The 15459-nt window shown below is 57.5% G+C and overlaps 1 protein-coding gene across 1 annotated transcript in view; it reads right to left on the bottom strand.

Annotated features, from left to right (window-relative positions):
- DCHS1 (dachsous cadherin-related 1) overlaps nucleotides 1–15459 on the bottom strand; it is a 36895-nt gene that overhangs the window by 4431 nt on the left and 17005 nt on the right. Inside the window, exons 5-17 of the mRNA XM_053971811.1 lie at nucleotides 14210–15229; nucleotides 13640–13827; nucleotides 9072–9168; nucleotides 8747–8904; nucleotides 6349–7183; nucleotides 5812–6051; nucleotides 5252–5377; nucleotides 4776–4985; nucleotides 3403–4266; nucleotides 2819–2932; nucleotides 1710–1921; nucleotides 1414–1568; nucleotides 190–320 (exon numbers count right to left, since the gene is read on the bottom strand). Coding sequence (XP_053827786.1) covers nucleotides 190–320; nucleotides 1414–1568; nucleotides 1710–1921; nucleotides 2819–2932; nucleotides 3403–4266; nucleotides 4776–4985; nucleotides 5252–5377; nucleotides 5812–6051; nucleotides 6349–7183; nucleotides 8747–8904; nucleotides 9072–9168; nucleotides 13640–13827; nucleotides 14210–15229 — 4350 coding nt within the window. The remainder of the gene's footprint in view (nucleotides 1–189; nucleotides 321–1413; nucleotides 1569–1709; nucleotides 1922–2818; nucleotides 2933–3402; nucleotides 4267–4775; nucleotides 4986–5251; nucleotides 5378–5811; nucleotides 6052–6348; nucleotides 7184–8746; nucleotides 8905–9071; nucleotides 9169–13639; nucleotides 13828–14209; nucleotides 15230–15459) is intronic.

Raw genomic sequence — 15459 nt, 5'->3', positions numbered from 1 at the left:
GGCCAAGGCTGAGTTGCTCCCTCAAGACATAGCAGCAGCACAAGGGTCATGCTGGAGAGCTCAGGGGGCTGCAGTGGGTCAGTGTGATCCAGCTCCTGACAGGGACTGGCCTGGCCTCCCTGTGGGCTCCTCCCCATCCCATAGTGCCCATCGTACCCCAGCTCTGGCCCTCAGTGCTACGGCACTCACTCTCAGGGACACGGATCTCCCAGGGGACCGGGATGGTAGGGCTGTTGTCATTGATGTCCATCACCACCACGGTCAGCGTGGCCGAGCCCATGAGCGGTGGTGTTCCTCGGTCCATCGCTGTCACCACCAAGCTGTGGGCAGGCATGAGGGTCAGATGTGTGTCCACACATGTGAGGGAGTACTACACCCGTGTACAGTTCCTGGGACATGCACTGCACACCTGCACCACACCTGGGACATGAACTGCAGGTGTGCACGTGGTGGGGAAAAGTGCAGCAGCTCAGACTCTGGGGTGATGGATCTGTGCAGTGCATCCTCTGGAGGTGTTTAGGAAAAGACTGGATGCGGCACTCAGTGCTCTAGTCTGGCTGACAAGATGGTGACCAGTCACAGGCTGGACTCAATAATCTCAGATGTCTTTTCCAGCCTCAATGGTTCCATGATTTGGAGAGCACATGTGGGGCAGTGGGTGTGGTACACGGAGAGCATGGTGGGGCACGGCAGCAGGTTTTTGCACACCTAAGGCACGTGTTGAACTCTGGAAGGTGTGTGGGTGCAGGCAGAGCACCTTGCAGGGTGCAGACAGGTGTCTGGGGCTCTCTGGCTGCTGGGGAACACTTGGAGCCTCTCTGGAATGGAAGGGATACCCCAGACTCCCCCCTCGGGGGAAGAGGGCAGAGGAGCCCACAGCCATGGGGGCACATGTGGAGGGGGAAAACATGAACTAGGGGTCCTCATCTGAGCAAGGTGTGTGGGAAAGGGCAGGAGAAGCCTCAGATTCATGGCAGGGTGTTTGCCAGCATTTCACATACGTGTGGATGGACATGTCCAGAGCGTGCACATATGGTGAGGGGCCCATCCCTGTCTGGATGCAAGGGGACATCTGTGGGAGCTAGTGCAAGGGTCCTGTGCTTGGAGGTGGAAGAAACTGAGCAGATGCAGTGCAGATTAAGGAGGCAGGAAGGGGAATGGATGAACCTAGGGCCCTCTCACAATCTCCTCAGCTCTGTAGAGACCCGACTGAGCTGTGCATGGGCTCATCTTGGCCATCTGGCTCCTGTGTCCTTCACTCCCACTGACCCTCAGCTGTGCTGCTTGATAGAGCCATTTCACAGCCAGGCTGGGACAGCTTTGGGGGCACCAATAACAGTGTTCCCCATGCCCCAGGGCTGTGCTCCACAGCTCTGTCCCTGTCCTGGCATCCCCTAGCCTGGCTGCACTCACCGGGTCTGGGACCAGATCTCTCTGTCCAGGATGGCAGCAGTGGTAATGGTGCCAGTCTGAGGGTCAATGTGGTACAAACCCGGCATTGGCAGGGACTGGTTGATGGCATAAGTCACCTGCCCATTCACTCCCTGGTCCAGGTCATCTGCCAGCACCTGCAAAGCCACATGAGATTCAGCTGTGGAGCCCCTGAGGCAGGACTTGTGTGCTGGTGCAAACACCAGGCCCATGCAGTCCCCGTCCCATAACTGCGGCCAGGCCAGGGCTGAGGTGTCCCGGTTTGTGCCCCGCCATACCTGGATGACAGGTGAGTCATAGCTCTGTGACTCCCAGATGAATGCCACATAGTTCTGCAGCTGGAAGCGGGGCAGGTTGTCGTTCACATCCTGGAGGTTGAGGTTTATGGCCATAAAGCCAAAGGAAGCTGCAGTCTCTGCCTGGATCACCAGGCGCAGCCGGGGGCTGGCCTCAAAATCCAGGCTACTGGAGTCCTGCACTGAGATGGCACCTGGGAGGGGGAATGGAGGGAAGGGGGGAGTGACATACCAGCACCATCCATCCATCCATCCATCCATCCATCCATCCATCCATCCATCCATCCATCCTTTCTCAGGTGGACAGGACAGACACACTCAGCTCTTCCAAGCCCTCCCCACACTGCCAGCTTCTCATTGTTCTCAAGAGCTGCCCTGAGTGATAACACCCACAACCTTGCTGGGGACAGGCAGTTCCTGTTGACATTACAGCATGTGACAGTCCTCCCATCTGGAGACCCCCCGAAAGTGTGGAGCAGAAAGAGCTGTTCCCACCATGACATAACTCATCCAGCTCCGAGCCAGAGACACCTCACTGCAGCTTTGAGTCCAGTCAGAGCCTTACAAAGTGCTCTGAGGACAGACACCCACTGCCAGCAGCCTGAACCGTGGGCAGCTAGGCTGCTGGAGTGACAAGGTGCTGCTGTCCCACCTGAGAAGGAGGAGGGCAGCCAGCAGGATATACTGAACTAATTGACAACATTCCTATGGGCACACAGGGACACCTTCCATTATCCCAGGTTGCTCCAAGCCCCATCCAACCTGGCCTTGGACACTTCCAGGGGTGGAGCAGCCACAGCTTCTCTGGGCAACCTGTGCCAGAGCCTCACCACCCTTACAGGGAAGAATGTCTTCCCAAAATCCCCTCTAACCCCGCTCTCTGAGGTTTTGGGAAAAGGTCTAATTATGGGGGACCACAATTGCACTGAGAGCAGTGCTAACTCTGGCCAGTGACAGGGCAGTGTCCACATTCCAGTACTAACACCTTTCACCTAACTGGTATAGAGTGTGGACAGTGCTCCTGTGCCCTGGGGGCCCTGAGCACCTGAGCAGGCATGAGCAGAGCTCCCCAAGTGTTCCTGGAGCTGTACCTGAGCTGGGCTGGATCAGGAAGGTGTTCCTTTCGTTGCCACTGATGATGCTGTAGGTGATGTGCCCCGAGGAGCCCCCCGTGTGCATGGCCTGGACACTCGCCACCTCGGTCCCTGGGAGAGCAAAAGGGTATGAAGAGACAGTGGAGCCTGGGAGCACGTGGCAAAGGGTTAGGTGATGCAGGGCAGCATGTGCTGCACCACAGGAGCACTGCTCTGCCTGAGGACACTGTGACAGGGGACTGAAGATCTAAGGTTAATGTTGGGCTGGGAGCCTGCTGTCATGGTGCCTATCCATGGCTCCTCAGTGGTCTCACTATGACCTGGAGACCTTCTGGGAGCATTTGGACACCTGTGGCTGCCTACAGTGATCTGAACACTCAGGCCAGCCTACAGGGACACCACCCTGACCAGCCTGGGTACCACTCAGACCCTGCAGTTCCTTGGGTCTGCCCAAAGCATAACAGGACTTCCCCAGACCCCACAGTGCTCTCTGGTCTGAGTTCACCACAGAGCTGCTCCCACCTCCCCTTGTGCCCTATCCCATTCCATCACAGCACTTTCTGCTCACTGCCAGTGGGTACCTGGGGCAGCATTTTCGGCCAGGGCCACGTCACTGGTGCTGCGAGGAAAGCGCAGCCCCCGGTAGGGCTCCTCCTGCACATGGATCACCACCACCCCTGTGGAGGAGAGTGCTGGCTGCCCCAGGTCCATGGCCAGCACGAAGAGCGTCCGCTGGCGCTGGCTGAGGGAGCCAAGGGGCTGCAGCAGCTGGATGTCCCCCGTGTAGGAGTTGATTGCAAAGGCGGAGCTGGGGGTGGCAAAGCGGTACAGGATGGAGGCATTGGCACCCGCGTCCCTGTCCTCGGCCCTCATGGTGGCCACCACCTGCTTGAGCGGCGTGTGGCGGGACAGGTTGACGGTGAGCGGGCTCTGCAGGAAGGCCGGAACGTGGTCATTGACATCTCGCACCACGACAGTGACACGCACAGCCGCGCTCTTGGGCTCCCACGGTGCGGAGTCCACGGCCTTGGCCAGGAAGCTGTAGGTGGGCTGGCGCTCCCGGTCCAGTGCCTGGGCACTCCGGATGCGCCCGCTCTGTGGCTCCACCTGGAACGTGCCCAGCGACTCATTGCCCAGGTAGTAGGAGACCTGCCCATTGGTGCCCTCATCTGGGTCTTCAGCCACCAGCTGCAGCACCAGGGCACCGACTGGCAAGTCCTCTGGCACCTCCACTGTGTAGCTGGCCTGAGCAAAGCTGGGTGCATTGTCGTTGAGGTCCAACACCTGCACAGTCACTGACATGGTGGCACTGCGTGGTGGGGAGCCGTGGTCCTGCACCACTACAATGAGGCTGTAGGAAGCAATTTGCTCTCGGTCAAGGGCATGTGCAGTGGAGAGGACACCGGAGATGGGGTCTAGGCTGAAATCCTGCCCAGGGTCTCCACCTAAAACAGAAGAGGGGGAGCATGCCTGTAACTGGAATGAGAAAGGCCCCCAGAGAGCATGAAGCCCACCACCATGGGACCTGGCAGGGTGGGTAGAGTGAGCCCCAGTGGGAGCAAACTCCTTGGGCTAGCTCCATATGAAGAACTGACTCTAACCACTCACAGGCTAGTGCTGCTGCCATGGGGAGTTGCCAGGCAGCCTGTGACAGGATACAGCAAAAATCTGACTTGGCAACCTGTGAATTAACAGGTCAGAGCAGCCAGGAGAGGTGTTGAACTGGTCTAAGCCTGGAGAACTAGACACAAGCCCAGAGAATGAGCAGTGCAGCCTGTCCAGATCTTAGGGTGCTCTTCACTGGGGGCAGAGAGCTGAGAGACGACAGCAATGCCGTGCAGTTTAGAGCAGGAGAGAACTGACGTGGAATGGGATTGCTGCAGTTGATGTCCCCAGATCCAGGGAAGCCCAGGGAGAAGTCCTTGCCCACTCCCATGCTCCCAGTGCATCTCACCTGCCACCCGGTACTCCAGGCGTCCGTTCTCCCCACCATCAGGATCAGTGGCCCGCAGGGTGTAGAGTGCCACACGACTCTGGTTCTCAGGAACCTCCACAGAGCAGGACTCACTCTCCAGGTGGGGTGCATGGTCATTCTCATCCCCCACCGTGACCCACACCGTGGCCTTGGTGAGGCTGGGCGGCAGGCCGGCGTCCCGCGCATAGACTGCAGGACAGTGAGAGCACCAGAGGCTGCCTTGACTGGGAGCTACAGCCATGGTGTTTGTATGCCAACACCCAGGCACCCACAGGGGCAGCCAGGCATGCGAGCATCAGCATTCCTGCAGCCTCAAACCACCCCACAGCCCTGCTGTGCCTCACACCCCTCCTCCCTCCCCATGGCCTCCCCTCTCTGCAGCACTCCCCACCCCAGCAGCAGGGAGTCCCTGTGTACCCCCACTGACCCCCTGCCTGCTGCCTCCCCTTGCTTACCGGTCAGCACGTGCTGCTCCTGCTCCTCCCGGTCCAGGGGACGCGTGGTGACAATGAGCCCTGTCTGTGGGTGGATGGAGAACGGCCCCCCGGAGAGACCCCCATAGGACACCTGTCCATTGGCACCTGTGGGCACAAAGGTGGTCTGAAGGCAGCCCAGCAGTAGCCCCAGCACCTCCTTTGGCTATCAGTCCTGCACCTCCCAGCTCTCACCCGGGGCTCACAGGCTGCGTGAGAGGGTGGCCTTGCTCCCTGGTGGCAGAGGTGTGTGTGAGGGTCCCAGCCTAACCCAGCTGCTAGGAGGCCAGATGGGTCAAGGAGAACCCACAGAACAAAGGCCATGGGCTAGGGGACCAGAGGGAACCACAGTCCTAGTTCCATTCCCATCCTCTCCCAGGATTCAGCCCATCTCCCACCTCCAGGCCAAGTGCTGATCCTTCCCTCTGGTCAGCCAGCCTCTCCAGACTGGCAGGAGGGAGCAGGGTATGCCCAGACCTGGGGCTGCATTTCCAGACAGGCCCTGACTGAACTGGGCAGCTCACCCTCGCCTGCATCCTCACCCAGATCCCGGTCCGTGGCCAGCACCCGCAGCACTGGGCTGCCGGCTGGCAGGTTCTCCATGACGTGGGCTTCGTACTCAGGTTTCTCAAAGACAGGAGCCTCGTCATTGACATCCAGCACCAGCACGGACAGCAGCTGTGTGGCCGAGAGGCGTGGGAAGCCGTGGTCTGTGGCCACCACCGTCAGGTTGTGCTGGGCCACCTCCTCCCGGTTCAGGGCCCGCACGATGGAGAGTGCACCTGTGGGCACAGGAGAGGGCCACGCTGGCACCAGTGGCACTGGGCCTTATGCCTTGGGACTACTATATGGCTGCAGGCACTGGGCTGCAGGACAGATGGGTTTCAGGAGACAGCAGCACTGTGCCAACCAGGTGCTGTGCTTGGGACTCCCTGTACCCCCAATCTCCCTCCTCTGGGCTCCCCAGCCCACACCCTCCTCCCATGCACTGTGCAACGTCCTCACGTACCCCTGCACCCTCCTCAGCCTCCGTGTTCCCAGGATCCCTGCCACCACCTCTGCACCCTCCCAGACCTCACCTGTGCTGGGGTTGAGGTGGAAGCGGCCATCAGCGTTGCCTGCTCGCAAGGAGTAGCTCACACGTCCGTTCTCTCCCAGATCACTGTCCTGGGCCACCACGTGCAGTGCCACAAAGCCTGTGGGCTGGTCCTCCATGACGCTGACGGTGGCCGGGGAGAGGAAGATGGGCGCATTGTCGTTCTCGTCGGTGACAAACACGCGGGCTGTGACAGCGGCCGAGCGGCGCTGGCTGACGTTGCGGGCCTGGTCTGTGGCCTCCACCACCAGCAGGAAGGAGGCAGCGGCCTCCCGGTCGAGGCCCTGGAGCAGGCTCAGCTGCCCTGAGCGGCCGTCGAGGTGGAAGGGGGCTCCGGGTGGCTCCAGGTGCAGCAGACCATAGCGCACCTGGCTGTTGGGGCCCACTCCATCCCCATCCAGCGCCTGGAAGGTGAAGATGGAGGAGCCAGCCTGGGCATTCTCAGGCACCACAATGGTAATGGGGTCTTCGGGGAAGGTGGGTGCCTGGTCATTGCAGTCCTGCACATGGATCTGGACCAGCACCAACCTGCTGGAGGGATAGCCGTGCTGCGTGTCCTCAGCACTCACCTGGAGCACGTGCCGTGCCCCAGCTTCATAGTCCAGCTCACGGGCAGCGTAAATCTCCCCTGTCATACTATCAACCACAAAGGTGCCATCCCCACCACCTCCTACCACCGTGTAGATCAGTTGTCCTCGTGCAGGGGCGTCCAGGGGCGCCACTGAACCAATCACAGACCCTGGCTTGACCCCCTCGAGAGGATGCAGGGTCAACACGGTGGCATCAGGCCGTGGCAGCACACGGGAGGATGGCAACACCTGTGAGGAGAGGAAGGAGTGAGTGGCATGCACAGGGGGCTGTGGGCCAGGGCACATGCTGGAACACAGGAGGGTCCCTCTGCTCCTCAGAATACACTTTTCACTGTGAGGGTGCCTGAGCCCTGGCACAAGTTGCCCACAGGTGGTGGAGTCTCCAGCCTTGGAGACAGCCAGAAGTCACCCAGACAACCCCATCTGAGTAGGGGGCTGGAGAAGGTGACACCTTCCCTCAGCCACTCTTGGGCTCTGTGACTAATTCATCCATCCAATACTGCAAAGCCAACAGACAGCAGGAGAAACAATTCTGCAAACACAAGCAAGAATGAATAAGAAGAGAGGTCACGCTCATCCTGATGGGAGGCACAGAAAGAGAACCTAGTATGACCCCAAGATAAATAAATACTATCACTAGTTTTATTAAAGATATTGGAGTTATTTTGAGCATGAGATGCACTCGCAGATGGGAGAGAGGATGTTGTAAAGGCCACCACAGTATGACCTGAAGGGAAAACCCACTGAAGAAACACATTCCTGTCAAGGAGCTGAGGAAAACGGGAGTAACAACAAACCTGTCAGCCCAGAGGGGATCAAACCCAGTGACTGGTAAGCAAATATGTATTACAGGGATGCAAACCAGCATGATAGGGATGGCTAGCCTAGCCTCAGTGCTCTGGAGGCTGCAGAACAGCTCTGATGACAAGAACAGTTACAGACGTAGTGTAAAAAGGAAATTGTATAAAACACGTTTCTGGTGGCTGAAGGCAGTTGTGGCAGGCTAACACCAGGCTCCACTCCTCAAGGGAACATGGTATATCACACCCTTCTGGGCTAGAACTCAGCTCTGGAGCTCCCACACTAGCGAGGGACAGGCACAGAGTGGGGATAGCTGTGTGACAAAGGACTGAGAGACCAGCTGGCTCACAGGAGCAATGGGCAGGGCTGGAGATGGCACAGCAAGGACAGTCAAATGGCCTTGGCAACTACAAGGACATGGACGAGAAGATGTGAAACAATGTTCAGTGGGAGTGCCTTGATGGGGGGAACCGGAGCCTGGGCTGTAAAAGGAAGCTCATTACTAACAGTAAAGAAAGTATGTAGCTGTCTGGGCAGTACCAGGCAGGGAGTACCAAAGTGACACAGACATGAGGGGTACCCTGCAGGTCGGAATAAACACCCTGCAGGTCAGAACACTGGTTTCAGCAGACGCTGAGAACAGTGGAAGTCTCTGTGCAGGAAACCTCTGACATCTTTCCTGCACCAGGGTATCTAGAACAGGGTCGGCTGTCTAAAGCCTGGAGAAGGCAGAACTGCAATTGGCAGTTCTTTGGACATGAGAACAGGTGCAGGGTCATCCCTTCCCGTCCAGGTTCTCCCTGGGGATTTTAAGGTTGGATCAAGAGCTGAGCAGGAGCAGAGGGTGCCCAGGGATAAAGGCAGTAGGGGATGAGGAGGTGCAGAGAAAGGCTACTGAGTAGCTGGATGTGTCTTCCAAGAGGCAAGTGTTGGGCAGATGGCACAGGGACAAGAGGAGCTGGCGGGCAGGGACAGGAGGAGCTCGGGTACCTGGACACGGACAATGGCTGAGGTGCTGCGAGGTGCTGTGCCGCGGTCGCTGGCTGTCACCGTGAAGATGTACTCGGCCCGCTCCGTCCGCCGCAGAACCGTGGCCGTCCGCAGCTCTCCAGTAGCCACATGCAGAGTGAAACGCTCTGCCCAGGCTCCTGCAGAGAGAGGGGAACATGGCTGGGGGAAGCCTGGCAGAGGGAGGGCAGGGGAGGGTTCCAAGGAGGGGAGTGTGCTGTGGGGATCCCGAGCAGTGGGCACCCATCCGCCTGGGTGAAGGCTGCCAGGCAGAGCAGCACGGATTTGCCAGCTCTGGAGCTCGTACCTATCAGGGAATAGATGATGGTCCCATTCTCCCCCTCGTCAGGGTCCTTGGCCTGCAGGGAGGCGACCAGGAGTCCCGATGGCTTCTCTTCCAGCACCTGCAGAATGGCCCAGGGAGTAGTTGAGTGGCACAGGGAACCTCTCAGATTGCCCCCCAAGCATGGCATGAAGTCTGCACCATCTTGCACCAGCACTACACCTTACCCACAACACAGACTCCCCACAGGACCCACAAGCTGTGCCTGAGGCTGGGAACATGGAGGAGCCCACAGCAATTGGTCAGGGGAGGTTCTGTCTCACCAGCCCTCCTCCCCTTCTGTTCCATTTAACAGCACACCTGGCAGGGTGGGGGCACACTGGAGGAGGGCACTGCTTCACCCATGTTACACCCAGAACCTCTGCAGGCAGGTAAGTGCAGGGCTCCACAACAGTCCTGGTTCTCCCTGTCCCAACAGACACCTTCAGCTGGAAATGCCAATGTGTGAACCCTGACAGCCCAGTGCCAGCCTCCCTGGCCACAGACAGGGAACTTCTCAGTTCCCACACTTAGCCAGGGAGGTTTCTCACCTCTGGAAGTGCAGCTGGCAGATCTGGGGCTCAGGTTCCTCAACTTGGGGCTTTTCCCTTCTCTCCTTTGTTTCTGGGTAGCACTGTCTGTCTGTAGGTACTTTAGATTCCCCATTTTATGCCAGTGTAGCACAAGACCATTGAGACATCAATCACACATGCTCAGGTAACCTCATGTCCTGAGGGGACCCACCTCCTTTGCCACTGAGACCACACATTACAGCACTGCACACCTTTTCCTGATAGCTATGGAACTGGATGCACCCCCATCACTCTCCCTCAGGTTTTGGAATCATCCTCAGCAAACATCCCCTCCCTGCTGCAGACCTGCCCCCTCCAGCACATACTCTTTGGTGGAACAGGATTCCCACTTGGCACAGGCTCTGCTGTTCCTTCCACCCCAGCAGATGCCAAATTCCCACCTCAAGGGGACAGACCTCACATTCCCATGCCATCAGCACATCCTGTGGCAAAGACCACCCTCCCAGACCCAGCTGTGCAGGGTGATCTGTGCCACTTAATGCATTTAGGAAAGGGACAAGTGGAATCCAAGCACGACTCTGGAGAAGAGGATGCAAGTTTCCAGGTGGAGGTGAGGGTCAGAGCTATTGCCTAAGCTGCTGGCACTGTGCTGAAGCCCTGGGAGGGGAGACCAGAGGAGCTGGACTAGGTCAGCCAGGCTAGGCAGTGCTGGGACTGTGCTCTGTAAACACTGGGAGAGGGAGGGAAATTCCAGGGAGAGAGGACAGCTTTTTAAGCAAAAACACAATATTGGCACAAGAACAAATGAGTATAAAATGGTCAGAAATTAGTTTAGGCTGGAAATGAAGAGATGTTTTCTAGTACCAGATCAAGGAATCTGGAACAGCCTTTCACAGCAGTGATGGAGGCACAGACCTAAATATAGCCTGGCCCTTGATGAAAGGAAGGTCTGCGTGGACACCTCGATGTGGGGCCACGCTTCAGAGGCCCCTTCCAACCTCTCCCTGCCACAGGCCAGGGCAACATCTGCCCCCACTGCCCTCAACCCAGACTTGAGTGGCTCCTGCTCAGCAGGCAGGGACACTCTCCCTTTCATGAGGAATCTGAGCCCTTTGAGAAAAGCAGACATGTCAGAGGAGTTACATGAGCAGCACCCACATGTACAAATGCCAGTCCAGTCACACAGACAGGAACAAGCAGCAATGGCAGTGGGCTTGCCCATGCACACTGGCCAGCGGCCAGTGGCACATCTGGGTCTGGCCACCCGCCCTGAAGGTTGCTGCAAACACCAGCCTGGTCTCAGGCTTACAGAGTCCTTCTGGCCACAAGCACAGCTCCAGCAGGGGCTGGCAGTGGATGTACAGAAATGTGAGAAACATGGTACATATGGAACAATCCTCCTGTGAATTTCCCCGGCTCCCAGCCCACTGTGGCTCAGACACTTCCTGAGCCACAGATCATATTTGTGATCCTCAGCCTTTGATGGATTTTTTTCTTTCCATGAATTCATCTAGTTTTGAACCCATGCAACTCTGGACAATAATTTCACAATTTAATTACATTCTGCATGAAGAAATGCTGCCTGTGTTTATTTTAAACCTGCTGCCTGGTCAGTTCTTATGGAGCTGCCCAGCCTTTTGTTATGAAAAAAGCAACTTCTCATTTCCCCATGACTCTGTGCATACCTTTGTGATATTCCTCCAGCTTTGTCCATGCCAAAGGATGTTTTATTTCTGCTTGGAACCATTATCTGCCAGAGATTCCATTAACATCCTTTTCTAAACAGTTTCTATCACTTCTGCTCACTTAGAGAATGGAACCAGAAAGAAAGTGTGGGCAGAATCTGAGTTGTGGGTGATGATATTTTCTTTCATTCTCTGTTTATTTTCTAATTAAACTCAGCATTTGATTTGCTTTTTTACCTGCCCTGAGCCTAGTGTGGCACATTCACAAAGCTCCAGGCTTCTCCCCAAACTGAAGCAGCCAGTTCAGAGCCCACCCCTAACACCCCTCTGTGTTGCTTTCCAGCAACTTGCTTAGCAGCAGTGATTTTCCTGTCCCATCATCTTCCCTGACCCAACAGTGGAACATGATCCTTCTACAGGTCTTCACAGGGAGCCTTCGCCTTGAATGCTGTACATTGAACAGTGACATCAACCATCACATCTCTGAGGGGATGCTGCAAAACACCAGCACCAGGGGCATGCCCTTTGTGAAAGTAGGCACTCTTCCTTCCCTTTGCTCCCTCTCCCCTCTCCTAACAATCATTCCCTGGGAGGATCCATCACTGCAGACCCTTTGCAAACAGCCCCTGTACTGCCAGCACATCACCAAAGTGCTTCATCTCGACACGCCGCAGCTGGTGCTCGCAGGTGCCGACACAGAACCCTCCTCTGCTTTGCCTGAGGAACGCTGACATGAATGCTGCCCTAGCATGTCTGCAAGAAATCATGGAGCTTTGAGTTATCATCCAGTTTTCACTTCTTCCTCCAAGTCTCTTCTACATCCAAAACATGGCTAACAGTGGGCTGTTATGGTACTTCACCCTTCTTTATCTCTGTTTTCAGCACCTGCAAACCAAAGTGCCCAAACAGGTGTTTTCTCAGAGCTGCTGCAGCATTTACCTGCCCTCAGAACTCTGAACCCATCTCAGCCTTGTCCTGTCCCCTGGAGGACACATCCGCTTTCATGGTCTCTTTGTGAGAGCAGAGCCCTGCCAAGCTCCAGCAGGGCCTTTTCAGCACTTTGTGCCCCCAGACATGGGATCAGCTGCAGATCCTGCCATGTGGTGTGTCACATGTGTCCCCACAAGGGCTTCCAACAGATGCCAGGTGTGAGAAATGCCCATCCAGTGCTCCCTCAGCCATGCTATGGCTGGCTAGTCCCTGGCCTGCTCTGGTCCCAGAGCCTTGCTCAGAGAGAGGGCAAGACTTACCGTACCCCCTTTGCCTCCTCTAGGCTCTGCGAGATGTGCTTACCCAGGCCAAGCCCTGCCAGCAGCTTTGCCAGCAGAGCAGCATGCAAGAAGATGGCTGGGCAAGGAATGACTGCATCCTAGGATGGGAAGGGAAGCAGCAACAACAGGGAAGGCCTGGCTGGAGCTGCAGAGTGTCCCCAGATCTTGTGTCACCCAGGTGGCTAGCAACACAGATTGCTCTGACCTGTCTGGAGTGCCCAGCTTGGGCAGGATGTGTGACAGAGGGTGGCTGTCACCATCGTGGTGTTTCTGAACCACTCAAGAGGCAGGGGCTTTGAGCACACAGCCTGATAAGCAGCAATGGATGTGCAGAGAGAGCATGGCCGTCCAGCTGTGGGCTGCCCCTGCTCTGTGCTAAGCAGGTGAGGCCAGGGCCCTGGCTGCCCATCCTGCTCTGCTGCTGCCAGTGCCCCTCAGCTGGCTCCCACGAGCCCTCGCAGGGAGGCAGGTCCTCACCCAGTTCTCCTGAGCAGTACCCATGCAGCTGGGTCTGCAGTGCCCACTAACTGCTGCCACCAGAGTGTGCAGGGAAAGCTTGGCTGGCAGACACAGTAGATTCACAGAAAACTCCTGTGCATGCCAAGCCCAGCCGGACAACGTTTTCTTGACCTCCCGGAAAGACAAGTGGCTGTACCCAAAATCCCCAGACCTAGAGAGTGATAGCCTCGTGCATCTCCCTGCGCACCACTGTTCACCCTGGCTCTTCTCTGAACCTGTGTCAGGTTCAGGGCTCCTTTTGCTGTCCCTCCCTACAGGCACGTGTGAGCCAAGAGCTTCTGCTGGCCAGTCCTGATTGTGCCAGAACCCTCCACAGTCCCTGCCTGCTCTGTGCACCAGGATGTCTGCCCTGCCCAAGGACATGCCCCTCCTGCCACATCTTAAATTTATCAAACTGTCCTGGCTGCTGCATGGATCCAACTCATGCCTGTTCATCTCCTACCCTGAAACTCTCCTGGGTCCGCCTACCCACTCCCTTTTCCCCAGCAGTACCACCTGCCCCCACATCCAGAGGCCACCATCAGTGCTCCAGCCTGCACACCTACCTGCACAGTTAGCTCCTGACCACTGCCCACATGGAGGAAAGCAGGAGCGTTGTCATTCTCATCCAGGACAGTGACATAGATGGTTCCGGTGGCACTGCGAGGTGGTGCTCCCCCATCCTGCACAATCACCAGGAGCTGGAAGTTGGACTGCTGCTCCCGATCCAAGCTGTGCTTGGTGCTGACCTCTCCTGTGAGGGAGAATCCCAGAAGGGCTTGGGTTGGAAGGGACCTTCAAGCCCATCTTGTTCCACCCTGCTGCCATGAGCAGGGACACCTTCCACTATCCCAGGTTGCTCCAAGCCCTATCCAACATGGCCTTGAATACTTCCAGGAATGGGGCAGGCACAAGAAGTGAGAACACTGGTAAGTAGGGACACAGCTCAGCCCACAAGCTGCATTAGAGCAGAGCCTGTGCTCAGCTGTGTTATTCAGGCATGTTGCTGGAGCCCAGCACTGTGGGGGCTGTAAGGTGAATATTGTGCTGCTGCATTGGCCTGGCCACCATCACAGCTGCCCTGCCCTGGGCTTTCTCACCAGACAGCCCTGCCTAGGAGGCCAGGAGTCTCTCACCTGTCTGCATGTGAATAAGAAAGTTGGGGTCGTGCTGGAGCAGGCGGTAGGTGAGCCGGCTGTTCTGCCCAGCGTCCCGGTCGCTTGCCATCACCCTTCCCACAGTGCTGCCAGGAGCCTGGTTCTCAGACACAGTGAAGAAGTAGCGCTCCTCGCTCAGCCGAGGGCTGTTGTCGTTCTCGTCGGTGATGCTGATCCGCACGGTGCTGGTGCCGGTTTTCCGTGTGTCTGCCGCAGCCCCGGTGCCTCCCACCGAGGCCAGCACCGTCAGCACGTACAGGTCCCGCGTCTCCCGGTCCAGGGCGCTCTTGACGTACAGCCAGCCGCTCTCAGGCACGATGCCGAAGCTGGCAGCATCCCCATCTGCACGCAGGTGGTAGGTGAGGGCTGCGGATTCCACATCATGTGCCAGGGCCCTCACCTGAAGGAAGCGGGTGGAGACGGGAACACCCTCCTGCACCTCCACACGGTACGTGAGAGTGTCAAAGATGGGTCCGTTGTCGTCCTCGGCTTGCACGTGCACCAGCAGCGTGAAGGTGGAGCTGAGCTGGGGAATGCCACTGTCCCGGGCCACGATGGCCAGGCTGTAGGCTGAGATGGCCTCGTACTGCAGGGCCCCAAGGAGCCGCACTGCCCCCGAGGCACGCTCCACAACGAAGGTGCCCTCACCCCCCGACACCAGCTCAAAGGTCACCTGTCCATTGGCACCACTGTCACGGTCCTCAGCCTGCAGGGTGTAGACTGTACTCCCAGGTTCTGTGGCCTCTGGCAGCAGGATGGAGTCAGAGGGAGTTGGGAATGCCGGCACATTATCGTTCACATCTGACACGGAGATCTTCACACGCGTGTTGCTGTAGGCAGGGGGTGAACCGCTCCGGGCCTGGACATCCAGGATGAGAACTGACTGGGACTCATGATCCAGAGGCAGGCTGGTGCAGAGCTGCCCCGAGGCCGAGTCGATGGAGAAATAGCCATGAGGGTCCCCCGAGGAGATGGAATAGAAGATGTCATCAGCATGACCTGTGGGCAAGAGGACGGAGACAGAAGGAATGAGTTGTCATCCAGCTTACTGCCTCAGCCCCAGGGTCAGGAAGCTGTGGTCCAAGGGGTGCAGCAGCACTGTGCCCACGTGCACAGACGCCCAGGTGTGCTTACACACTTGTGTGGGCACAGGTGCTGAGCTAGGTGCACACTCAGGTGTGAGTGTGTGGAGCTCTCAGAGCAGGGTCACTCCATGAGGAAGTCTGGTG

This window comes from Vidua macroura, chromosome 2 (genome assembly GCF_024509145.1).
Source record: "Vidua macroura isolate BioBank_ID:100142 chromosome 2, ASM2450914v1, whole genome shotgun sequence".
Taxonomy (NCBI): Eukaryota; Metazoa; Chordata; class Aves; order Passeriformes; family Viduidae; genus Vidua; species Vidua macroura.
Note: the sequence above shows the minus strand (reverse complement) of the source record. Positions and strands in the feature narration are given on the sequence as shown.